The sequence below is a fragment of the Ranitomeya variabilis genome, chromosome 2, assembly GCF_051348905.1.
Source record: "Ranitomeya variabilis isolate aRanVar5 chromosome 2, aRanVar5.hap1, whole genome shotgun sequence".
Lineage (NCBI taxonomy): Eukaryota > Metazoa > Chordata > Amphibia > Anura > Dendrobatidae > Ranitomeya > Ranitomeya variabilis.
This window is the reverse complement of record NC_135233.1, coordinates 422,608,868-422,635,268: the sequence shown is the minus strand read 5'-3', so window position 1 is coordinate 422,635,268 and position 26,401 is coordinate 422,608,868. Positions and strand designations below refer to the sequence as shown.

Below are 26,401 nucleotides of genomic sequence, written 5' to 3'. Positions count from 1 at the left end.
GCTCAGAGATATACTGGGGGGGCTGCTCTATCTCAGGTATACAGTATATACCGGGGGCTGCTCTATCCCAGGTATATAGGGGGCTGCTCTATCCCAGGTATACAGTATATACACCGGGGGCTGCTCTATCCCAGGTATACAGTATATACCGGGGGCTGCTCTATCTTAGGTATATAGGGGGCTGCTCTATCCCAGGTATACAGTATATACCGGGGGCTGCTCTATCCCAGGTATACAGTATATACCAGGGGCTGCTCTATCCCAGGTATACAGTATATTCTGGGGGCTGCTCTATCCCAGGTATACAGTATATACCAGGAGCTGCTCTATCCCAGGTATACAGCATATACCGGGGGCTGCTCTATCCCAGGTATACAGCATATACCTGGGGCTGCTCTATCCCAGGTATACAGCATATACCGGGGGCTGCTCTATCCCACGTATACAGTATATACCGGGGGCTGCTCTATCTAAGGTATACAGTATATACTAGGGGGGCTGCTCTATCCCAGGTGTACAGTATATACCGGGACCTGCTCTATCCCATGTATACAGCATATACCGGGGGCTGCTCTGTCGAGGTATACAGTATATACCGGGTGCTGCTCTATCCCAGGTATACAGTATATACCGGGAGCTGCTGTATACCAGGTATACAGTATATATCGGGTGCTGCTCTATCCCAGGTATACAGTATATACCAGGGGCTGCTGTATACCAGGTATACAGTATATTCCGGGAGCTGCCCTTTTCCAGGTATACAGTATATACCGGGAGCTGCTGTATACCAGGTATACAGTATATACCAGGGGCTGCTCTATCCCAGGTATACAGTATATAGCGGGGGCTGCTCTATCCCAGGTATACAGTATATACCAGGGGCTGCTGTATACCAGGTATACAGTATATTCTGGGGGCTGCTCTATCCCGGGTATATAGTATACAGCAGCAGCTTCAGGATGGGAACACGCGCTCCCTCTGCTGTTCATCAGATGAACTGCATGTAAGCGATCCCTGGTGCCTCCGTCAGTAGAGATTATTGGTGGTGACACACAATCGTGTCGGTCATCATGGTCGGCGGCGTTTCGTTGTCACCATCTGACCCTACCGGAGCGGTTTTCCCAATTTAATGCCGCTCTTCTAGAAGAACAGAACTCATTCAGACCCGATTCATTTAACAGCAGAGGATTTGTTGCAATGTATCTAATGTAGGTAATCAGGAATGTTTGCTACAGTGTACAAGCGCAAGTAAAACGTGTCCAGACTGGATTTCTCCTGACAGTAAGCAGAGATACTGAATTGTAGCGCAGAGCGGAGTCAGGAGAGCGCGGCGGATCAGCGATGCAGAGAGCGGTGGATCAGCGATGTAGAGCACGGCCGATCAGCGATGCAAAGCGTGGGGGGGGGGGGGGATCAGCGATGCAAAGCGTGTGGGGGGGGATCAGCGATGCAGAGCGTGGGGGGGGGGGATCAGCGATGCAGAGCGTGGGGGGGGGGGGGATCAGCGATGCAGAGCGTGGGGGGGGGGATCAGCGATGCAGAGCGTGGGGGGGGGATCAGCGATGCAGAGCGTGGGGTGGGGGAATCAGCGATGCAGAGCGTGGGGGGGGGGATCAGCGATGCAGAGCGTGGGGGGGGGATCAGCGATGCAGAGCGTGGGGGGGGGATCAGCGATGCAGAGCGTGGGGGGGATCAGCGATGCAGAGCGTGGGGGGGGATCAGCGATGCAGAGCGTGGGGGGGATCAGCGATGCAGAGCGTGGGGGGGGGATCAGCGATGCAGAGCGTGGGGGGGGGGGGATCAGCGATGCAGAGCTTGGGGGGATCAGCGATGCAGAGCGCGGGGGGGGGGATCAGCGATGCAGAGCGTGGGGGGATCAGCGATGCAGAGCGCGGGGGATCAGCGATGCAGAGCGTGGGGGGATCAGCGATGCAGAGCGTGGGGGGGGATCAGCGATGCAGAGCGTGGGGGGGATCAGCGATGCAGAGCTTGGGGGGGATCAGCGATGCAGAGCGCGGGGGGGGATCAGCGATGCAGAGCGCGGGGGGGGGGATCAGCGATGCAGAGCGCGGGGGATCAGCGATGCAGAGCGCGGGGGATCAGCGATGCAGAGCGCGGGGGATCAGCGATGCAGAGCGCGGGGGATCAGCGATGCAGAGCAAGCGGGATCAGCGATGCAGAGCGCGCCGGTTTGCACTGTACCATCAGGACAATATTCCGGGGCAGTCTCGGGTCTCTGCTGCGGTCACATCCATCTATTACAGCCGGTACAAGTTCTGGCTGTCAGCGCACAAACAATGGAAGCAGCGGAGCCGCAGATGGTGCAGCCGGCAGCTGTTCCAGATCAGCGGTTCTGACAGGGAGGAATGTACGGCCCCTCCCCATGTCAGGGCTGCTGCTCTGCCAGGTGGGCCGTTGACCCAACGGATGCTGCCTGGGCCCCTCCACGCTCGCTCGTTAGCAGCTCCTTTGTGAAGGTGCAGCGTTGTGGCCTGGCACCTGCCCAAACCAGCGAGCTCGCCAGGTGTCCTGGGCAAACAGATCGGCTGGTTGCGCGCGAGAGCATTGTGCTCCAGAAACGGACGCTCCGCGGTGACCCAGGTATCAATGACATAGCAACCGCCAGCTGTGCGAGCGACAGGCACCCGAGGGGCCGCGCTGCAGACATGGCAGCTCCAACACCGGGAGCATGGAAAACATCAGAGAATATGGAGTGCGAGTAGTCTAGGCCTCTGTGAGAAGCAGTCTAGGCCTCCGTGAGAGGCAGTCTAACCCTCTGTGAGAAGCAGTCTAGGCCTCTGTGAAAAGCGGCAGTCTAGGCCTCTGTGAGAAGCAGTCTAGCCCTCTATGAGAGGCAGTCTAACCCTCTGTGAGAGGCAGTCTAGTCCTCTGTGAGAGGTGGCAGTTTAGGCCTCTGTGAGAAGCAGTCTAGGCCCCTGTGAGAAGCGGCAGTTTAGGCCTCTGTGAGAGGCAGTCTAGCCCTCTGTGATAAGCGGCCATCTATGCCTCTGTGAGAAGCAGCCGTCTATCCTTCTGTGAGAAGCAGCAGTCCAGGCTTCTGAGAGGCAGTCTAGGCCTCTGTGAGAAGTGGCAGTCTAGGCCTCTGTGAGAAGGGGCAGTCTAGGCCTCTGTGAGAAGTTGTCTACCCCTCTGTGAGAAGCAGTCTAGGCCTCTGTGAGAGGCAGTCTAGCCCTCTGTAATAAGCGGCCGTCTATCCCTCTGTGAGAAGCAGCAGTCTAGGCCTCTGTGAGAAGCAGCAGTCTAGGCCTCTGTAATAAGCGGCCGTCTATCCCTCCGTGAGAAGCAGCAGTCTAGGCCTCCGTGAGAAGCAGCAGTCTAGGCCTCCGTGAGAAGCAGCAGTCTAGGCCTCCGTGAGAAGCAGCAGTCTAGGCCTCCGTGAGAAGCAGCAGTCTAGGCCTCCGTGAGAAGCAGCAGTCTAGGCCTCCGTGAGAAGCAACAGTCTAGGCCTCTGTGAGAAGCAGCAGTCTAGGCCTCTATGAGAAGCAGTCTAGGCTTCTGGGAGAAGCAGTCTAGGCCTCTGAGAAGCGGCCGTCTATCCCTCTGTGAGAGGCAGTCTAGCCCTCTGAGTTGAACACGGCAGCAACAATGAACTTTTCTCGCTGATGATTTGTTACAATGTATCAGGTTGACATTCCAGAACCCTGGTCTGCTGGACGCATCGTCCCTTCTAACCTCCTCCCGTCAGGTGGCTTTTTCTCTGATTACTGGGCCCCGTGTTGCGTCACGTGTCTCATGCCACGAAGATCAAGCCACGCCGAGCCCACCCATCAGGAGAGGCGCAAGGGATGTAGAGGGCACATTCTCCACTCACTGAGATGTTGATGATGGCGGCAGCACCGCAGCGTTCCCATAATGGCCCACCATGTAATAACATCCCAGAGTGGAGATAGTCGGGGTCCGAGCACAGGGGGCACATACGTGGCTGTGGGACGTAGAAGCATTCCTGGTCCTCCTCGATGGGCTCCGTGTCATCTTCTTGTGCATGGCCAGCGTGGAGATCTGCTTGTAGGTAGCAGTCTAGGCCTCTGTGAGAAGCGGCAGTCTAGGCCTCTGTGAGAAGCAGTTGTCTATCCCTCTGTGAGAAGCAGTCTAGGCCTCTGTGAGAAGCAGTCTAGGCCTCTGTGAGAAGCAGTCTAGGTCTCTGTGAGAAGCAGTCTAGGCCTCTGTGAGAAGCAGTCTAGGCCTCTGTGAGAAGCAGCAGTCTAGGCCTCTGTGAGAAGCAGCAGTCTATCCCTCTGTGAGAAGCAGCAGTCTATCCCTCAGTGAGAAGCAGCAGTCTAGGCTTCTGTGAGAAGCAGCAGTCTATCCCTCTGTGAGAAGCAGCAGTCTATCCCTCTGTGAGAGGAAGCCGTCTAGGCCTCTGTGAGAGGAAGCCGTCTAGGCCTCTGTGAGAGGCAGCAGTCTAGGCCTCTGTGAGAGGCAGCAGTCTAGGCCTCTGTGAGAGGCAGCAGTCTAGGCCTCTGTGAGAGGCAGCAGTCTAGGCCTCTGTGAGAGGCAGCAGTCTAGGCCTCTGTGAGAGGCAGCAGTCTAGGCCTCTGTGAGAGGCAGCAGTCTAGGCCTCTGTGAGAGGCAGCAGTCTAGGCCTCTGTGAGAAGCAGCAGTCTAGGCCTCTGTGAGAGGCCATCTAGCCCTCTGTGATAAGCGACCATCATGCCTCTGTGAGAAGCAGCAGTCTAGGCCTCTGTGAGAAGCAGCAGTCTAGGCCTCTGTGAGAAGCAGCAGTCTAGGCCTCTGTGAGAAGCAGCAGTCTAGGCCTCTGTGAGAAGCAGCAGTCTAGGCCTCTGTGAGAAGCAGCAGTCTAGGCCTCTGTGAGAAGCCGCAGTCTAGGCCTCTGTGAGAAGCCGCAGTCTAGGCCTCTGTGAGAAGCCGCAGTCTAGGCCTCTGTGAGAAGCCGCAGTCTAGGCCTCTGTGAGAAGCGGCCATCTAGGCCTCTGTGAGAAGCAGCAGTCTAGGCCTCTGTGAGAAGCAGCAGTCTAGGCCTCTGTGAGAAGCCGTCTAGGCCTCTGTGAGAAGCGGCCATCTAGGCCTCTGTGAGAAGCAGCAGTCTAGGCCTCTGTGAGAAGCAGCAGTCTAGGCCTCTGTGAGAAGCAGCAGTCTAGGCCTCTGTGAGAAGCAGCAGTCTAGGCCTCTGTGAGAAGCAGCAGTCTAGGCCTCTGTGAGAAGCAGCAGTCTAGGCCTCTGTGAGAAGCAGCAGTCTAGGCCTCTGTGAGAAGCAGCAGTCTAGGCCTCTATGAGAAGAAGCAGTCTAGGCCTCTGTGAGAAGCAGTCTAGGCCTCTGTGAGAAGCAGTCTAGGCCTCTGTGAGAAGCAGTCTAGGCCTCTGTGAGAAGCAGTCTAGGCCTCTGTGAGAAGCAGTCTAGGCTTCTGGGAGAAGCAGTCTAGGCCTCTGGGAGAAGCAGTCTAGGTCTCTGAGAAGCTGCCGTCTATTCCTCTGTGAGAGGCAGTCTAGCCCTCTGAGATGAACACGGCAGCAACACTGATCTTTTCTCGCTGATGATTTGTTACAATGTATCAGGTTGACATTCCAGAACCCTGGTCTGCTGGACGCATCGTCCCTTCTAACCTCCTCCCGTCAGACGGCTTTTTCTCTGATTACTGGGCCCCGTGTGACGTCACGTGTCTAATGCCACGAAGATCACGTCACGCCGAGCCCACCCATCAGGAGAGGCGCAAGCGATGTAGAGGGCACATTCTCCACTCACTGAGATGTTGATGACGGCGGCAGCACCGTAGCGTTCCCATAATGGGCCGCCATGTATTAACATCCCAGAGTGGAGATAGTCAGGGTCCGAGCACAGGGGGCACATACGTGGCTGTGGGACGTAGAAGCCTTCCTGGTCCTCCTCGATGGGCTCCGTGTCGTTGTGCGCAGTCTTCTTGTGCATGGCCAGCGTGGAGATCTGCTTGTAGGTTTTGCCACAGTGGTTGCAGTTGTACGGCTTGGAATGCGTGTGAACCACGTGGTGTTTGTACAGGCTGGAATACTCGGTGAAACGCTTGTCGCACCCCGGCACCGTGCACACGTACGGCTTCTCCCCTACCGCAGAGACAGAAGGAAGAGTGGTCAGGAGGCCAGATCCCCGAGATCAGTGCTGGGACCATTCTCGGAGGGGCTGCGGTAACGTGGCCCATTACAGCCGGCGGGCCGTGGTACCTGTGTGTATCCGCACGTGGTTCTTGTAGTTGGTGGCGCTGGCGAACGCTCTGCCGCAGCCGGCCTCCGAGCAGTAATATGGCCGTTCTCCCGTGTGCGTGCGGATGTGAACTTTCCGGATGTTCGATGTGGTGAACGACCTCCCGCAGCCCTCGAACGGACACTTGAACGGCCGCTCTCCTGCAGGCGAAGAATGACAGATTTATGGAGAAGCAGAAAACATAAATCTGAGGACACGGTCATCATTTCCACATCATGCAGCAAATCAGGGCTGCAAACACGCTGGATTATCAGATGCCGGATTACAGCTCGGTACCTGCTGCCCCCTGCTGGGCACGCCACACACATCAGAACTGCTAACGACACCCAGTACACGAGGGGTTAAGCTGGAATGGCCGCATCCATTTAACCCCTCTAAGTCTATGAGATCACTGCTGTGTAAATCTGATCATCCAGAGTCGCTGAGCTCAGATTTTCCGAACGCTCCATATTTAGATCCACAATTGGCGGCGTTTTTCAGCGTACGCGCACAAGGACGCCGTGTTCTGCTCTGGCGGAGGACACCATGTTCCCTCCCCGCCCCGTGCACTCAGGCCACACTCCCTGCCAAACTGCACAGAACATTATGTAACCAGACGTCGCCGTGGAGACAGGAAACGCCCACAACAACCATTATTATTACTGACAGAGCGCCAGCCGCCAATCACAGGACATTTAAATAAATATAAAGGCAGAAATTACATAACTGGAACCAGCGGCGGAGGGCGAGCGGGCACATGTGTCCACCACAAGGCCCAGAAATTAATCCATTACTCCCCACTGGGCGGCTGCAGGACCCCAATAGTTGTATTTCAGGCCATGTCTGGAGCGGATAGAAGTTTCCTGTTCTGCAGACTATCACTGTGCAATTACTGTACAGACCCTGCTCCCCTGACCCTTGTTCCCCTGACCCTGCTGCCCTGACCCTTGTTCCCCTGACCCTGCTCCCCAGACCCTGCTCCCCTGACCCTTGTTCCCCTGACCTTGCTCCCCTGACCCTTGTTCCCCTGACACTGCTCCCCTGACCCTTGCTCCCCTGACCCTGCTCCCCTTACCCGGGTCCCCTGACACTGCTCCCCTGACCCTGCTCCCAACCCAGCTCCTCGGACAAGGGTGGTGGCTACATCTAATGTGGGGGGTCTCCAACATGTGTGTGTTGGGGGAGTTATCACCTGTAACATAGGGGTCAGGGTGTCTCTCACCTGTGATGTGTGTGTGTGTGCGCCTCAACAGTGACAGGGGCTTCTCACCTATGATGTTGCGGGGGGGGGTCTTCACCTGGGATGTGTGTGTATGTGAATGTTGGGGGGGTCTCACCTGTGATGGGGGGGGTCTGTCACCTGTGATGTGGGACGAGGGGGTCTCTCACCCGTGATGTGGGATGAGGAGGTCTCTCCCCCGAGATGTGGGATGAGGGGGTCTCTCACCCATGCTGTGTGTGTGTGTGGGGGGGGGGTTCTCACCTGTGATGCGGGACAGGGAGTGGTCTCTCACCTGTGATGGGCGGGGGGGGGTCTCTCACCTGTGATCTGGGGGGGGTCTCACCCGTGATGTGGGATGAGTGGGTCTCTCACCTGTGATGTGGGATGAGGGGGTCTCTCACCCGTGATGTGGGATGAGGGGGTCTCTCACCCATGATGTGTGTGTGTGGGGGGGTTTCACCTGTGATGTGGGGATGAGGTCTCTCACCTGTGATGTGGGATGGGGGGGGGTCTCTCATCTGTGATGGGGGGGGGGTCTCTCACCTGTGATGGGGGGGGGTCTGTCACCTGTGATGTGGGACGAGGGGGTCTCTCACCCGTGATGTGGGACGAGGGGGTCTCTCACCCGTGATGTGGGATGAGGAGGTCTCTCACCCGAGATGTGGGATGAGGAGGTCTCTCACCCGAGATGTGGGATGAGGGGGTCTCTCACCCATGATGTGTGTGTGTGTGGGGGGTTCTCACCTGTGATGCGGGACAGGGAGTGGTCTCTCACCTGTGATGGGCGGGGGGGGGGGTCTCTCACCTGTGATGTGGGAGTCTCTCACCTGTGATGTGGGGGGGGGGTCTCTCACCTGTGATGGGGGGTCTCATCTGTGATGTGGGATGAGGGGGTCTCTCACCTGTGATGTGGGGGGGGGTCTCACCTGTGATGTGGGATGAGGGGGTCTCTCACCTGTGATGTGGGATGAGGGGGTCTCTCACCTGTGATGTGGGATGGGGGGGGTCCTCACCTGTGAAGTGGGGTCTCACCTGTGATGTGGGATGGGGGGGTCTCTCACCTGTGATGTGGGATGGGGGAGGTCTCTCACCTGTGATGTGGGATGGGGGGTTTCTCACCCATGATGTGTGTGTGTGTGGGGGGGGTCCTCACCTGTGATGTGGGGGTGGGGTCACTCACCAGTGATGGGGGGGGTCTCTCACCTGTGATGTGGGATGGGGGGGGGGGTCTCTCACCTGTGATGTGGGGGTTTCTCACCTGTGTGGGTTCGGATGTGTTTCTGTAGGTCTCCTGACGTTTTGAATGACTTGATGCAGTTCTCCTCCGTGCACCTGTACGGCTTCTCCCCTGTGTGCGTCCGGACGTGGCTTTTTAACCCATAACCTGCAGAAATAAATCAGATGTCACCATCCTGAGCTTCACGATGAAACAAAACACAGTTCCCCCTCCTGAGACATCCAGAGTGTCAATTACACTGCTGCAAGATTGTATAGGAGCCTGAAGGAGGAGGACAGAGCAGTCTGTGAGGGAGGAGGACAGCAGAAGGGTCTGGAGGGAGGAGGAGGACAGAAGAGTCTGGAGGGAGGAGGACAGCAGAGGAGTCTGGAGGGAGGAGGACAGCAGAGGAGTCTGGAGGGAGGAGGACAGCAGAGGAGTCTGGAGGGAGGAGGACAGCAGAGGAGTCTGGAGGGAGGAGGACAGCAGAGGAGTCTGGAGGGAGGAGGACAGCAGAGGAGTCTGGAGGGAGGAGGACAGCAGAGGAGTCTGGAGGGAGGAGGACAGCAGAGGAGTCTGGAGGGAGGAGGACAGCAGAGGAGTCTGGAGGGAGGAGGACAGCAGAGGAGTCTGGAGGGAGGAGGACAGCAGAGGAGTCTGGAGGGAGGAGGACAGCAGAGGAGTCTGGAGGGAGGAGGACAGCAGAGGAGTCTGGAGGGAGGAGGACAGCAGAGGAGTCTGGAGGGAGGAGGACAGCAGAGGAGTCTGGAGGGAGAGGACAGCAGAGGGGTCTGGAGGGAGGAGGACAGAGGAGTCTGTGAGGGAGGAGGACAGAGGAGTCTGGAGGGAGGAGGAGGACAGAGGAGTCTGGAGGGAGGAGGACAGAGGAGTCTGGAGGGAGGAGGACAGAGGAGTCTGGAGGGAGGAGGACAGAGGAGGAGTCTGGAGGGAGGAGGACAGAGGAGGAGTCTGGAGGGAGGAGGACAGAGGAGGAGTCTGGAGGGAGGAGGACAGCAGAGGAGTCTGGAGGGAGGAGGAGGACAGCAGAGGAGTCTGGAGGGAGGAGGAGGACAGCAGAGGAGTCTGGAGGGAGGACAGCAGAGGGGTCTGGAGGGAGGAGGACAGCAGAGGGGTCTGGAGGGAGGAGGACAGCAGAGGGGTCTGGAGGGAGGAGGACAGCAGAGGGGTCTGGAGGGAGGAGGACAGCAGAGGGGTCTGGAGGGAGGAGGACAGCAGAGGGGTCTGGAGGGAGGAGGACAGCAGAGGGGTCTGGAGGGAGGAGGACAGCAGAGGGGTCTGGAGGGAGGAGGACAGCAGAGGGGTCTGGAGGGAGGAGGACAGCAGAGGGGTCTGGAGGGAGGAGGACAGCAGAGGGGTCTGGAGGGAGGAGGACAGCAGAGGGGTCTGGAGGGAGGAGGACAGCAGAGGGGTCTGGAGGGAGGAGGACAGCAGAGGGGTCTGGAGGGAGGAGGACAGCAGAGGGGTCTGGAGGGAGGAGGACAGCAGAGGGGTCTGGAGGGAGGAGGACAGCAGAGGGGTCTGGAGGGAGGAGGACAGCAGAGGGGTCTGGAGGGAGGAGGACAGCAGAGGGGTCTGGAGGGAGGAGGACAGCAGAGGGGTCTGGAGGGAGGAGGACAGCAGAGGGGGTATGGTGGGATCATATGACTGCTCGCTGCTCCTGTTTTTGGTTAGGAGAGACTTTCGGCAGCTCTGGATATGACGACTATAAATGAAAGGGGGAGGCTCCCACTCTTCCCCATTATCGATGCCCTCCAGCCCTAGTCCCCGTGTCCCGCTCCAGACTCAGACTGAACAGAAACTACTGCACCTGTTGCAAACGCTTTCCCACAGCCGCCGTGCTCGCACTGGTACGGCCGGTCCCCGGTGTGCGATCGCTCATGCACCTATCAGACAGGGATCAGCGTTACAATGTGTCAGACAAACTCCCCTCTGCAGGGTAGACAGCGCCCCCCATACCTTGAGGTGGTGCGCTGTGGTGTAGAGCTTTCCACATCCCTCATAGTCGCAGCGAAACGCTTTCTCGTTGGTCTGTGGGGGTTTCGCCGTCACCCGGGGCCCGTGTCCCTGTAAGACGATCTGCAGATGAGAATGGCGGCGTTAAGACATTACCAAGGAGCAGATTGCAGCCTCTCCGGGGCTCTGTGTGCGGCACTCACCTGCATCTTCTTCTCCTGCTCGGCCTCGGCCATTAGCGCGCTGCTGCTCACGTTATCGCTTCCTTCGATAGAAACCTAAAGCAGAGAGAAGGCGGCCGTCACCCCACGGACTGGTGGAAATGATGTCAGCTTCACGTGGTCTTGTTATTACCTTGGCCGCATAGTGCTCCAGAGCGCTGATGGTGTCCGGGTCGATGGTGGCTTCGGCCGTGTGCAGTCCGGCCACCGTGCCGTCAGCCTGGATAGCGAGGATGGTGTCCGGCTGCGGGACCTGCACGGCGTGGTGGATGTATGCCGTGGTGCCATCTTCTAGCTGCACCGCCTGCACCGAGCTCTGGTCGTAGGAATCTAGAAGAGATTTTCCGGGGTAAGAGATGTGGTAGGTTAGGTGCGCTGCCGCCATCACTGTGGTGTACAGAGTGTGTGGAAGGGTTAATGCCATGCACACAAGCATAGCGCAGCCTCCAGTGCCTACCTTTGGTGGAGTGGTGGATGTAGGCGGTGGTCCCGTCCTCCAGCTGCACCGCCTGTCCGTCCTCCAGGTGCAGAGAGTCTGTAGGGAGCAGATTGCACATAACATAAGGTGGGATTTGTTGCACCACAACCCCAATGACGACCAGTACATGTCGCGTTGCTCAGGTCGCTGCAGCTCCAGCCTTATGGTCTTGGTGTGTGGCACTCACCATTTTTTGGGACATGTTGGACGTAGGCCGCGGAGCCGTCCTCCAGCTGAATCACTTGTCCTTCCATGAGTTTTCCATCTGTAGAGGAGACTGGAGATCATTAGTGATCGCGTGCTCAGCACAGCGGTGTCGGTGCGCAGGGTAGACGCTCTCATACCTTTCGCATTGTGCTGTATGTACGCCGTGGAGCCGTCGGACAGGGTCACCGCTTGTAGGCTCACACCTTCCATGGTGTCTATGCTCTCACCATCTGAAAAAGCAGGACCAGACTCGTGAAACCCTTCACTTCTGTCATCACTCCCATCGTCTCCCCAACCGGACAGATCCTGGTAAGACCCAGACTTCAGGGTCCGGTTATAGGCCCCCGACATGTCCACTCGCCTTCACATCTATTCACACTTCCGCATTGCAGCGAGCGGTGCTGATGTTACGGCCCCACGTGGCGGCAGAGACGCGGCAGGTATCGTGCCCATCAGAAACCGCAGATAGTGCAGGCGTCGTATCCAGTATAGTCACCTGAATGCAGAAGTGAAGCCCCCTGTAAGCCCCTCTCATGGGTATGACATCACCGGAAGGATCTATGATGTGTGCGACGTCATTGGAATAGAGAACATCAGAGCGGCCGTCACGTGTCCCGGGGCCGGGGTCTTACTCTGGGGAGACCTGAGGAACTTAATTTGGGGTCTTGGAAAGCCCCTAAATGTATTAGAAGGGGGGGGGGCTATTATAATCAATGATCTTGAATACATCATGCAGGCACTGAGCATTCTAAGCTGCACCTTTGGGGGGGCTGCCCATAAACCCATGACCACCCTGGACCCGCACGGGACACCGGCAGTCTCTTCTATACTAAGCCTAGAAATGAACGATACAGTAACAGGAGATAATCTCGCCCCAGGGTAGGCCAGACACAGGAAAGGGGAGAGGCTCCTGCTGCAGCCAGACACAGGAAAGGGAAGAAGCTCCTCCTGCAGCCAGACACAGGAAAGGGAAGAGGCTCCTGCTGCAGCCAGACACAGGAAAGGGAAGAGGCTCCTGCTACAGCCAGACACAGGAAAGGGAAGAGGCTCCTGCTACAGCCAGACACAGGAAAGGGAAGAGGCTCCTGCTACAGCCAGACACAGGAAAGGGAAGAGGCTCCTGCTGCAGCCAGACACAGGAAAGGGAAGAGGCTCCTGCTACAGCCAGACACAGGAAAGGGAAGAGGCTCCTGCTGCAGCCAGACACAGGAAAGGGAAGAGGCTCCTGCTGCAGCCAGACACAGGAAAGGGAAGAGGCTCCTGCTGCAGCCAGACACAGGAAAGGGAAGAGGCTCCTGCTGCAGCCAGACACAGGAAAGGGAAGAGGCTCCTGCTGCAGCCAGACACAGGAAAGGGAAGAGGCTCCTGCTGCAGCCAGACACAGGAAAAGGGAGAAGCTTCTGCTGCAGCCAGACACAGGAAAGGGAAGAGGCTCCTGCTGCAGCCAGACACAGGAAAGGGAAGAGGCTCCTGCTGCAGCCAGACACAGGAAAGGGAAGAGGCTCCTGCTGCAGCCAGACACAGGAAAGGGAAGAGGCTCCTGCTGCAGCCAGACACAGGAAAAGGGAGAAGCTTCTGCTGCAGCCAGACACAGGAAAGGGGAGAGGCTCCTGCTGCAGCCAGACACAGGAAAGGGGAGAGGCTCCTGCTGCAGCCAGACACAGGGGCCCGAGGAGAGATCGGTGCTGAGCTCCCGGGACACAGAGGTTTCCACAGCTTTTTAAAAATGGTCTACCTTTAAGGGAACATTAAATATAAAAAACATAATCTTCCTGACCACTCTAGCCCCACCATCGGGGGTCTTGGAAGTCATGTGACTGAATGGATGGGACACAGTGGCTTCACCAGACCTCCTCCTCACTATTTCTGGCTGCAGCAGGAGCCTCCCCCTACACGGTTTACTCCGGGCACAGACTTTTTTCTGGGGGCAGAATATTTTAGACAACGGTCCAATTCTGATGATCCGTCTGGTCTTTCTCCCTCTTTCCTCCAAGCTGATCACCTGCAACTACAGAGTTTATGAATGAAAATAAAATTACCATCACCGGTCACGGCCTCGGTCAGACACAGTGTGACGTGGCCGTCGCTGCCTCCTCCGGTGAACTCCGCCATCCCCTGCGAGTCGCGGTTGATCTGGGCCAGCAGCATGGTTTACCTGCAGAGACAGTAAGAGCCGGTGATTGCCGCCGTCCGGCCTCAATAATATACAATACGTCGTGTTAGGATTCTCCAAAACTTTCACCATGGCTGTCAGTGACTAGAAGCGCACTGCTCACGCCATCCTGAGGGGGCGCTGTCTACTCAGCATTGTTACAATGCATCAGTGTGAGCAATCTGAACGCTCGTGACAGTGGAGGACTCTGCGGTGACTGCATGGGATAACCAGAGCGTTACAGCAGATGTCGCCCGCGGACACAGAGGACATTGCGGCGAGTCCTCACGTACCTCATGTGCTGGACACTTTCCATGTTCCTGCACAGATTTTTTTTACTTTATGAAGTTTAAAGTCCGTTCTGGGTCGGTCGTTCCCCGATTCTTCCCATTTGCTGACACTAACGTCCACATATAGTAATCACCGGTCATGATGGCAAACGCCTCATTTCTGCAAAAAGCAGTTTGGAAAGTGGGTGTGGCTTTAGTAAAATGGGTGTGGCCAGTGAATGGTGGACAGCGCGAGGATGCAAGTGTCATGGCGTCCGTGTGCACCCTGCATCCTTCATGGCGCCACACTGGCGATACGGATGAGAACGAAGATCTCCGCTGCTTTCTGCAGACATGTGAGCAGTCGCACCGACTACAACAGGCCGTAATATACGTGTACGATCCGGGGGCGGTGAGGGCGGCTGCACACGGACTGCACGATATGGAAGGGACTGACGCCTGTCGGTGGAGATACCGCTCCGCGTCTCACCCATAGACTTATTACTCACAAGGCCAGAAATGGCGCAGATTTCCTGACTTTAGGACGGTCAAAATTGTGACATATTTATGAAGCGTTGTCGCCTTTTATCTTTTTAGGCCGACACATGAGCCGGCCTTTGTGAACGAGAGCTTTTTACAATGCACCAATCAAGCTTGTTTTCTTTTACATGGGACTTCACAAGCCGTAGAGACCGTACACACCAGTGTGGCCATATACGCCGGCCTGCCCTCCGGGTAACATCCTAGGAGACGCTTTCATATGTCCGTTTTCCTAAAGGAAGCAATAAACATCTCGCGTCCGTCTTGGCCGGACGCCAGGGCCTCGTTCACGTTTGTTTCGGCATAGAAGAGGATATGGAGCTTTCTCATTGGGGCCTGGAGCTGATCTTCAGCCATTTTCCCCATACACAGAATAAACACATAATTCCTAAGAGGCGGCCGGTCGTCTATGTACAGAGTCGGCGCATCAGTCAGGAGCGCAGCGCCACCAGGTGGGCAGAAAGTCTGTGGTCAGAGGAGCCGTGCACTCCTGAACAGGGAGATGAAGATAAACCTCTTTAAGCAGAAAAAAAAATGGCCAATACTTGGATGATATGGATGGCAGGAGAGCACTTTCCAGTCTGACCGGATCCATCAGTCTCATGAACTGCATAGCCCTCACACCCATTGATCGCAGTTCACAGCCGTTTGTGTTTTGTGTCTGTGGCTCCTCTGTTGTGTAAATTAGCAAAGTTTTGTATTCAATCAGGTCTGATCCTTTCTCTATGGTCTTCCCTGCCTCCCTGTGGTGCCGCCTCTGGTCTCATCTGGAATTTAATGTGCAATTAAAGGTGTATAAATCTGGACCAAGACGTCTCTGACCTCGGTCTCTGACCGCATCTTCTCAGGTGCAACATTTAAGTGGCCATTAGAAACGTCCCAGAAGTGACTAGCAGGCATTATTCACAGATCTGCAGCGTTACATCAGTCAAGTGTTAACATCACTCTTGATTTCACGTTTGCTATTTACCAATTGTTCCTTTGTTGCTTCTTTCACTTTCACTTGATTCTTTCTGGTCGTCTTCTGCCCGCAGCGGGCGTTTGTGTTTCGTGCACAGTAATGCCTGCTGTGGTCTTGTGCTAATTGCTAAGATATTCAAGAAGGCGAAATGGTGCTTACATCCCAGCAGACACTTCCGATATATGCAGATCTGGCTTAGGGAGGGCTCGTGTGCCATATATTTCTAAGTGCAATACTTTCTGGGTGTCTCACCAGTTAAACATGGCGTGTGGACAGGGCAAGTGACAGGGAAGCGGTGCCAGATATTTAAGCAAACATGACTCTCGTTCAGTTGTACTACACTATTTTTCATGTATCTTTGCCACGTCTATGTCCTCGCTGCTTTCTTTCACTTCTACCGCCCTTTTACACATTCTGTGCACACTCGGCACATCAGTCCCTCTCTCCTCCAACGCTGAGGTTCTACTGACACTGCTCAATCACGCAAAACCATCCACTGCCACCATACAGCACACAAAATACTCACACAATTCTATTTTTTCTCCTTCTCCTAGTCGCTGGCGACATCTCCCCAACCCCGGCCCTCTTTCCACTAGTATATATAACGCTCACCCTGCAGCACACAGAAAACCAGCTAATCTGATCAATATTCAGTGCAGCCTTCTCCTATCTCTTATAACTGTGCTCTCTGGAACTCTCGGTCAGCATGTAACAACTTTCTCTACATCCAACATTTCTTCCTTTCCAATTCCCTTGACCTTCTGGCTCTCAATGAACCCTAGATCCAACAGTCGAACACCACCATCACTGCTGCTCTCTTGTATGGTGGGCGCTACAATTCTCACAGACCTGAGAGCAGACAAGGTGGAGGTATTTTTCTGCTCCTTTCATCACAATGTGCTTTCCAGGTCATACCCCTGGATCTCTCACTTATCTTCCTTTCTTTTGAGTTCCACACCGTCAGACTCATCAAACCCTTCTCCTTACTAGTGGTGGTTGTGTATCGCTTTCCGGGCTCCTCCAGTTAGTTTCTGGATCGCTTTGCCACATTTTCTATCCTGTGACATCCCCTTTCTCATCATGGAGGACTTTAACATCCCCATTGATGATTCCATCTCTAACCTCCTCGCTCTCCTTTCACAGCCGCTAACTCTCCTACACATGAAGCCACGGAAGCTTAAGAATGTGACGAGTGTTTGTGTGGAAGAATGGGCCAAAATCTAACTTGAGCAATGTCTGCGACTAGTTTCTAAATACAGAAGATGTCTGGAATCTTCATCACCAACAAAGGCTTTTGTATCAAGAATTACATCTCAGTAAGTGTGATCCATACTTTACCCTGCGTCATCTCTCACTATTACACATGATAGACTTGGACATTATGGTGGTTTCTGTCCTGTGTGGATTGTACGGGTCGTTCCCGACATCTGGGGGAATTTCATGTCATGCAGCTTTACCAATAGATTTACTGAGAGAGAACATTGGGGACGTGTTCAATACTTACCGTATATACTCGAGTATAAGCCGAGATTTTTAGCCCATTTTTGTTAGGCTGAAAGTGCCCCTCTCGGCTTATACTCAAGTCATTGTCCCAGGGGGTCGGTGGGGGAGCGGTGGCTGTGACATACTCACCTGCTCCTGGCGAAGTCCCTGCATCTCCGGGCGCTGACAGCTTCTTCCAGCGCTGAGCGGTCACATGGTACCGCTCATTACTGTAATGAATATAGACGCGACTCCACTCCCATGGGGGTGGAGCCGCATATTCATTACTGTAATGAGCGGTATCGCTGACTGCTCAACGCTGGAAGAAGCCGTCAGCGCCCGGAGACCGGAGATGCAGGGACCGCGCCAGGAGCAGGTGAGTATAATGGGGAGGGGGAGCGCTGCGCGATATTCACCTGTCCTCGTTCCACCGCCGGGCTCCGTCTTCCGTGTCCTCTGCTGTGACGCTCAGGTCAGAGGGCGCGGTGACGTGGTTAGTGCGCGCCCTCAGCCTGAGCGTCAGTGCAGAGGACGCGGAAGACACAGCGGCGCCGGAACGAGGACTGGTGAGTTCTGCAAGTGCCGGGGGCCTGAGTGACGAGAGGTATGTCTTTTTTTTTTTTTTTTTTATCGCAGCAACAGCATATGGGGCAAATATCTCTATGTAGTATCCTATGGGGCCATAATCAACATTTGTGCAGCATTATATGGGGCAAATATCTCTATGTAGTATCTTATGGGGCCATAATCAACATTTGTGCAGCATCTTATGGGGCCATAATCAACATTTGCGCAGCATTATATGGGGCAAATATCTCTGGAGCATCTTATGGGGCAATAATCAACATTTGTGCAGCATTATATGGGGCAAATATCTCTGGAGCATCTTATGGGGTCCTTATTAACCTTTATGCAGTACTGTATGGGGCAAATGTGTCTATGGAGCATCTTATGGGGTCATAATCAACATTTGTGCAGCATTATATGGGGCATATTTTAATATGGAGCATCTTATGGAGCCCATCATAAACTGTATGGAGCATTATATGGGGCGTATTTTGTATGAAGCATCTTATGGGGCCATCATGAACTGTATGGAGCATTATATGGGGCTCCTGATTCAATATGGATATTCAAAAACACTTAACCTACTGATGTCTCAATTAATTTTACTTTTATTGGTATCCATTTTTATTTTTGAAATTTACCAGTAGCTGCTGCATTTTCCACCCTAGGCTTATACTCGAGTCATTAAGTTTTCCCAGTTTTTTGTGGCAAAATTAGGGGGGGGGGTCGGCTTATACTCGGGTCGGTTTATACTCGAGTATATACGGTATTACACCAGCATTATATATCTCTTCTGCCTGTGATGTCACACCCACTGTTTACCCTATATAATATATACAGTGTCTTCAAAAAGTCTTCATACCCCATTAAATCTTCCACATTTTAACCACAGACGTAACCGTTTTTTATTGGGATTTTCTGTGATGTAAGAGAAATTATACAAGGTTTTCTAAGTATTTTAGAAGTATAAATCCGTGCAGTTGTATTCAGCCCCCTTGAGTCAGTACTGTCCAGGACCACCTTTCTCTGCAGTTACTGCTGCAGTCTTTTGGGGTCTCTCCAGCTTTGCACATCTAGAGATGACATTTTGTCCCTTCTTTGACCCCTCGCTCTCCTTCAGTGCCATTGGATGAAGGCGTCTGTGTCAATAATTTCCACGTCTTGTCACAGATTCTCTGGGATTTCAGTCTGGACGGTGACTGTTCACACACAGAATATGCTCTGATCTAAACCCATCATTGTAACTTTGACAGGATGTTTGGGGTCGTTGTCCTTCTGGAAGGTGAGCCTACTCCCCAGTCTCACATCTTCAGCAGCCTCTAACAGGTTTTGCATGTATTTAGCTCCATCTTCCCATCACCTCTGACCTGCTTCCCTGCTGAAGAAAAGCCTCCCCACAGCATGATGCTGCTGCTACCACCAAACATGTATGATGGTGGGGATGGTGTTTTCAGGATGATGTGCAGTGTTAGTTTTCCACCACACATAGCCTTGAGCATTTATCCCAAAAAGTTCTACTTTGTTCTCATCTGAGAAGAGCCCATCCTTCCACCAACTCGCTATGCCCTCTACATGAGACTTCTTATGACTTTCAATAATGTCTTTCTTCTTGCCACTCTTCCATAAAAGCCAGATTTGTGGAGTATACGACTAGTAGTTTTCCTGTGGACAGATTCTCCCCTGAGCTGTGGATCTCTGCAGCAACTCCAGAGTGACCATGGGCCTCTTGGTTGCTTTCTAATTAGGGCTCTCCTTGCTTGGGATGTCCGGTTGGGTGGACGTTCATGTATTGGTAAGTTTGCAGTTGTGCCATACTCCTTCCATTTTTGGATGATGGATTGAACTTTGCTCTGTGAGGTGTTCAGAGCTTGGGCTATTTTATATAGACTCATTAAATGTCAAACTTGGAAGAGACCCCCAGGGTCCTTGTGTCCAACCTCCTGCTCAATGCAGGATTCACTAAACCATCTCAGACAGATGTCTGTCCAGCCTCTGTTTGAAGACTTCCATTGAAGGAGAACTCACTACCTCTCATGGCCGCCTATTCCACTCATTGATCACCCTCACTGTCACACTTCTAATCTCTAATCTGTATCTTCTCCCTTTCAGTTTCATTCCATTGCTTTTCGTGTTTCCATGTGTAAATGAGAATAATGATGATCCCTCTACACTGTGACAGCCCTTCAGATATTTGTAGACAGCTATTAAGTCTCCTCTTAGCCTTCTTTTTTGCAGCTAAATATTCCCAGATCCTTTAACCATCCCTCGTAGGACATACTTTGCAGTCCGCTCACCATCCTGGTCTCTCTTCTCTGAACTTGCTCCAGTTTTTCAATATCTTTTATATAATGTGGAGCCCAGAACTGGACCCAGGATTCCAGATGAGTCCTGACCAAGGAGGAGTAGAGGGGGGTAATTACTTCACGTGAACTAGACTTTATGCTTCTCTTAATACATCCTAGAACTGTGTTTGCCTTTTTTGCTGCTGCATCACACTGTTGCCTCATGTGCAGTCTGCGATCTATTAGTATAACCAAGTCTTTTTCACACGTGCTGTTGCTTAGTTCTATACCTCCCATTTTGTAGATGTAATTTTCATTTTTCTTGCCCAGATGTAGAATCTTGCATTTCGCTGTAATAAATACCATTCTATTATTCGCTGCCCATTGTTCAAGCTTCTCTAGATCCTTCTGAATCCTAACCTAACCCTGCTTTTGTGGTGCCCCTGGGGTCCAGTCGCCACAGAGTTACTACACCTTACCCAGAGGTGTGGTATCCCACTCTCAGGAAAGGAGAGAGCACTACCCAAGACTCTAACACATCCAACACACACCAGTTCAGTCGGGGTATCTGGGTGTACCCTAAGGGAGGAAGGCCTCATCCCAGACTGGAGAGGGTAACTAGGTAGAGAGTGAAGGTGGAGTGAGTAGCTAGAGGAGGAGCTAATTAGGAGGGAAAGTGAGTCAGATTGTGAGAGGAGTGGAGCTGAGCAGACGTGCGGGTCTGCAGCTCCTGATAGACAGACAGAACAGAGAAGTGTGAGAGATGAAAAGAAGCTCCCAGAGGGACAGAAGGGGTCCTAAGGGCACTGGAAGTGCAGAAGTCACCCGTGGGGCCCGTATCCAGATGTGGAGGGACCAGGACGCAGTTAGGGGACTGGCCCCAACTTAGTGGAATACTTCAAGCTCAGTTAAGAAACCGGAGACTGTGGCTTTTGCAAGTAGCACAGCCACATCCACCCATACTTCGACAAAAAGGCAGCCGTATAGGATCCAGGGGACAGAGATGTTGCCCGACCAGGTTCGTGGCTGCTGGCTTGGAACACTGTGGGTGAGACGCTGGGCAGGAGAAGTGGAAGCCAGCGTAGTGAGACGGCCAGAGAAAGGCATACGAAAGGAGTCCTGGAGAGGTGCATCCCATCTACCTGGGAGTTTGCTGGACACCTGAAGAACACAGCATCAGGCTGACATTTGTGGACTGGAGAACTGTGAGTAAAAGTGGAGACTGCACCTTACTGTGTCCTTGTGTTATTTCTACACCTGCCCGGCCTACCACAACCACCATCACCTCATTTATTCATACAGATGCCCTGGGGTTTAGCTCTACCTGTGGAGAGCTGTACCAACTCTGCTGCATCACCATCGGCCCCAGCGGACTCTGACGCAACGTCGGCTAACACCTTTATTGCTGAGTACCACAGGTGGCATCACAAACATTTTCCAATCTCTCCTTTTCCCCCATAAACTTTATTCCCATTTCATTGACTCTTATATTGGACACCCAAGGCCACGGATCGGGTCACTGCTGCCATGACCACATCCCCTTTAAGAAGTGTCAGACCCGACCCGAGTACCCCACAGCCCTTGGGGGCGCTCTAACTTGGCGTCACGATCAGGATGAACCGACCCGATAAATCGGGTCCTGAGCGCCATAGACTGTATTGAACTGTACAAAACTTGCCGCCATTACAGCGCCACGAGGTACGTAGGAAGAGAAAGGCGCGTTATCGTGGGTGGGATTCAGCTGTGAGACGTGAAGACCATGCCCACCCACTAAAAGCACTACTATGCGATGAGGAGGTGTCCGTCAGCAAAAGAGGTCTGCCTCCTGATCTGGTATGGCAGGAATAGAAAGAAGAAGGACCTGGGTGACAAAGAAGATCCGGGCAACGCCATGGCGGAGAGAGGTGAGCGAGCACCGGTGTGTTGGGTGGAGCAGGAGGACTCCTCCCGCCGAGACTTGCAAGAACTGTACCAGCCGCCTGCAGTAGATCCGGACCTCCTGGACGCGGAGGTGGAGGAGCTGACCCGCCAACTCCTGCAGACACAGCTGGCGGTGATAGCGGGATGGAAGGAGGCCTTCCTGGAGAAGCTGACCGGGCGACAGACGGCCTCGCCACCAACCGCAGCGGAGGAGACCGGCATCAGTGAGACACCAGCAGCAGGTACTGTGACCGACCCTGTCCTGGTCCTGGCCCACTTCACACCCCGACAGCCGCTAGGCCTGGCTGGGCGTCTAGAAAAGCTTCTGGTGACCGGACATCTTAGATGAGATGCCAGCCCCACTGACACCGAGTGGGCCTCAGGAGGTGCACGCTGATTCAGTGGTAATTAAAGGGGGACCCCAGGGAACTGATATGATCGAGCTCCAAAGGGAAATCCCGGCCATCACGCAGGAGGAATATCGCAGGCAACAAAATATGATGCAGAAAGGAGGGCCTGACAGGAGGAGAGGGAGAAGAGGAACCTGCAGGCTAAGGCCCAAGCTCATAAGAGCAAAAGCATTGACCAAAGCCCACTGCGGCAGGGAGTAGAGGTCACCTTCCACTTAGAAAAAGGGGTGGTGATAGCCTTTCATCAGAAAAAGGGGTGGTATGCCCTAGATGATAAAAAGTATGTACCTGTACCAAGAAGATTGTCAGCTGCAGACCTGGCTGCAACAACAGACACTGAACGCGCAGCCCAGACTCAGACACCGGTGGCAGGACATGATCTGATTGTGCGTGACTTTATAGGTCATGACCTCTTTGTGTTACCTGGAGTAACATTAGCCCACAAACTTTCCCGGCCAGAGAGTGGCCAGCACCAGGTACTGCCCTGGAAACAGCAGAAGTGAGCAAGAGATAGCATGTGACTGTAAATAGTTAATACAGTGTACTAGTTGATAGTTACATTAACCTGGTAAGGTTTAGTTTCTGTTAATACAGAGACAATAGGGTCATGGACACTGAGTGACCAGAACTTTTTGTTGTACATAGTTAACACATCTTAATGTGCTCCTTGTTGGTTTTACATCACCCCTTTAAGAGTGCGAGTAGGACACTATCCCTTTAATAAAAGATCAAAGAACAAAAACCGTCTGGCTTGGCCGAAAAAGTGGTCCAATGAGATGACCAGCTATGCCTTGTAGTCACGCCCAAGACCTACGTTGGGGGTTTGAGATGGGTCCCCCCATATTGCACTAAAGAGAGGGATGCCCTGGTTTGGGATCCCATTGAAACCTACTGAACTTAATAGAGAAAGTTTTATGGAACTTGATATAAAGATGTTTTATTGCACTTAAAAAGAAAAATGTTTTACTGCCTTTAATTAGGACTGCCCTGGTGAGCTCAAGGAAGAAGAGTTCATTGACAGCAGTGTTAATGTTTATTGCAGATATGCTAAAGTTTACATGAAGAATGACAATGTTTTATACTGTTTGATAGAATTGTTATTTAAAATTGCAACATATAAATTTGGAGTGCCTCCCATAAAGGGAAGAACAGTCTTTCACCTGTTTTCACAATTTATTGCAAGTTTCTTGTAACACCTGTATTTGCTATGTTCCGGCCCGCGGACGTGCTGTGTTTAACAGGGGGGTTTGTGGTGCCCCTGGGGTCCAGTCGCCACGGATTACTGCACCTCACCCAGAGGTGTGGTATCCCACTCTCAGGTAAGGATGGAGCACTGCCCAGGACTCTGACACATCCAACACACACCAGTTCAGTCGGGGCATCTGGGTGTACCCTAAGGGAGGAAGGCCTTATATCCCAGACTGGAGAGGGTAACTAGGTAGAGGGTGTGGGTGGGGGTAGAGTGAGTAGTTAGGGGAGGAGCTAATTAGGAGGGAAAGTGAGTCAGATAATTGTGAGAGGAGTGGAGCTGAGCAGATGTGCGGGTCTGCTGCAGCGCCTGACACACAGAACAGAGGAGTGTGAGAGATGGAAAGAAGCTCCCAGAGGGACAGAAGGGGTCCTAGGGGCACAAGAAGTGCAGAAGCCACCCATGAGGCCTGTATCCAGACATGGAGGGACCAGGACGCAGTTAGGGGACCGGCCCCAACTTAGTGGAATACTTCAAGTTCAGCTAAGAAACCGGAGACTGTGGCTTTTGCGAGAACAGCCACATCCACCCATACTTCGCCAAAAAGACAGCCATATAGAATCTAGGGGACAGAGAAGATGTCGCCCGACTAGGTTCCTGGCTGCTGGCTTGGAACACTGTGGGTGAGACGCTGGGCAGGAGAAGTGGAAGCCAGCGTAGTGAGACGGCCAGAGAAAGGCATACGAAAGGAGTCCTGGAGAGTTGCATCCCATCTACCTGGGAGTTTGCTGGACACCTGAAGGACACAGCATCTGGCTGACGTTTGTGGACTGGAGAACTGTGAGTAAAAGTGGAGACCGCACCTTACTGTGTCCTTGTGTTATTTCTATACCTGCCCGGCCTACCACAAGCATCATCATCTCATCATTTATTCATATGTTGCCCTGGGGTTTAGCTCTACCTGTGGAGAGCTGTACCAACTCTGCTGCATCACCATCGGCCACAGCGTCGGCTAACACCTTTATTGCCGAGTACCACAGGTGGCGTCACAAACAAATCCCCTTTCCCATAAACTTTATTTCACCTTTAATTGGACGCCCAGGGCCACCGCTGCCATGACCACTTCCCCTTTAAGAACTGCCCGGCCCGAGTACCCCATGGCCCTTGAGGGTGCTGCACTGTCCTCTTCTCCACAGCTTTAGCCCTGACCTGTCCGGTGGGCTCCTCGGCTTTAGCCCTGACCTGTCCGGTGGGCTCCTCGGCTTTAGCCCTGACCTGTCCGGTGGGCTCCTCGGCTTTAGCCCTGACCTGTCCGGTGGGCTCCTCGGCTTTAGCCCTGACCTGTCCGGTGGGCTCCTCGGCTTTAGCCCTGACCTGTCCGGTGGGCTCCTCGGCTTTAGCCCTGACCTGTCCGGTGGGCTCCTCGGCTTTAGCCCTGACCTGTCCGGTGGGCTCCTCGGCTTTAGCCCTGACCTGTCCGGTGGGCTCCTCGGCTTTAGCCCTGACCTGTCCGGTGGGCTCCTCGGCTTTAGCCCTGACCTGTCCGGTGGGCTCCTCGGCTTTAGCCCTGACCTGTCCGGTGGGCTCCTCGGCTTTAGCCCTGACCTGTCCGGTGGGCTCCTCGGCTTTAGCCCTGACCTGTCCGGTGGGCTCCTCGGCTTTAGCCCTGACCTGTCCGGTGGGCTCCTCGGCTTTAGCCCTGACCTGTCCGGTGGGCTCCTCGGCTTTAGCCCTGACCTGTCCGGTGGGCTCCTCGGCTTTAGCCCTGACCTGTCCGGTGGGCTCCTCGGCTTTAGCCCTGACCTGTCCGGTGGGCTCCTCGGCTTTAGCCCTGACCTGTCCGGTGGGCTCCTCGGCTTTAGCCCTGACCTGTCCGGTGGGCTCCTCGGCTTTAGCCCTGACCTGTCCGGTGGGCTCCTCGGCTTTAGCCCTGACCTGTCCGGTGGGCTCCTCGGCTTTAGCCCTGACCTGTCCGGTGGGCTCCTCGGCTTTAGCCCTGACCTGTCCGGTGGGCTCCTCGGCTTTAGCCCTGACCTGTCCGGTGGGCTCCTCGGCTTTAGCCCTGACCTGTCCGGTGGGCTCCTCGGCTTTAGCCCTGACCTGTCCGGTGGGCTCCTCGGCTTTAGCCCTGACCTGTCCGGTGGGCTCCTCGGCTTTAGCCCTGACCTGTCCGGTGGGCTCCTCGGCTTTAGCCCTGACCTGTCCCGGTGGGCTCCTCGGCTTTAGCCCTGACCTGTCCGGTGGGCTCCTCAGCTTTAGCCCTGACCTGTCCGGTGGGCTCCTCAGCTTTAGCCCTGACCTGTCCGATGGGCTCCTTGGTTTTCATGTGTTGTTATATGGAGACACAATGTACCAGGTCTGTGACTTCCGGGGGCATAGACCACTCGGGTGTTATTTAGGGGTAATTGGACTACAGGGGGCTGAATACTTATGCCCCAGTGTCAGGTGTATAGTCCTGCGCCTTGGATCGTTTCCTCTACACGTCACTAACCCTTGTTACTTTGTATCACAGAAAATCCTAATAAAATCTCTTTATATTTGTGGCTTTAACGTGAAATCTGCGGAATTGTCCCGGGGTGTGCACACTTCTGCACTGTGTCACACGCTGTGAGGTCACGTCCCGGGGTGTGCAGACTTCTGCACTGTCACACATATGTGTGTATATATAGTGTCCGCCGCTCGCTCCACACGGCCACACATCGGCCCCGGAGTCGCTGCGGCCGGTACCGGGCGGAGCGGAGCAGATCCGGCCCGAGGCCTGGAGATGGAGTGCGGCCTGGGAGCCGCGCTGTGAGGAGGCCGGGCTCCGGAGCCGCACACCCGGCCGGCACACAGGAGGAGGCGGGGATGTGAGGAGGCGGCGGGCGGGAGGCTGCGGTCCCCGCGGCGGTTACAGCTGCGGCGCCCCCGGCTCAGCGCTGCGCTCCCCGGGCGGACTGCGAGGAACAAGGCACACTGGGTAAAAACACATTTATATACCAACCTCCGACACAATTTTCCAACAATTCCTCCGTCCGACCACCATGCATCAGGGCAGGAAACAGCCGCGCGACACCGCCCGGCGCCGTGGATGGAGCATAGCAGCGCCTGAGAGGAAGAGCAGCAGGTGGGACTAAAC

At 54.3% G+C, this 26,401-nt stretch overlaps 1 protein-coding gene across 3 annotated transcripts in view; it reads right to left on the bottom strand.

The window, feature by feature from the left end:
- Positions 1 to 26,401, bottom strand: part of ZNF143 (zinc finger protein 143) — a 29,614-nt gene extending 3,213 nt beyond the window's left edge. The window contains exons 1-12 of one of the 3 annotated variants that reach the window (XM_077286647.1): positions 26,267 to 26,401; positions 13,551 to 13,666; positions 11,649 to 11,741; positions 11,492 to 11,581; positions 11,284 to 11,361; positions 10,960 to 11,156; positions 10,809 to 10,883; positions 10,609 to 10,728; positions 10,460 to 10,535; positions 8,674 to 8,799; positions 6,175 to 6,354; positions 5,830 to 6,057 (exon numbers count right to left, since the gene is read on the bottom strand). In XM_077286647.1, coding sequence (XP_077142762.1) covers positions 5,830 to 6,057; positions 6,175 to 6,354; positions 8,674 to 8,799; positions 10,460 to 10,535; positions 10,609 to 10,728; positions 10,809 to 10,883; positions 10,960 to 11,156; positions 11,284 to 11,361; positions 11,492 to 11,581; positions 11,649 to 11,741; positions 13,551 to 13,659 — 1,372 coding nt within the window. In that variant the 5' untranslated portion in view covers positions 13,660 to 13,666; positions 26,267 to 26,401. The remainder of the gene's footprint in view (positions 1 to 5,829; positions 6,058 to 6,174; positions 6,355 to 8,673; positions 8,800 to 10,459; positions 10,536 to 10,608; positions 10,729 to 10,808; positions 10,884 to 10,959; positions 11,157 to 11,283; positions 11,362 to 11,491; positions 11,582 to 11,648; positions 11,742 to 13,550; positions 13,667 to 26,266) is intronic. The other 2 variants (XM_077286648.1, XM_077286649.1) reach the window with 2 other exon arrangements.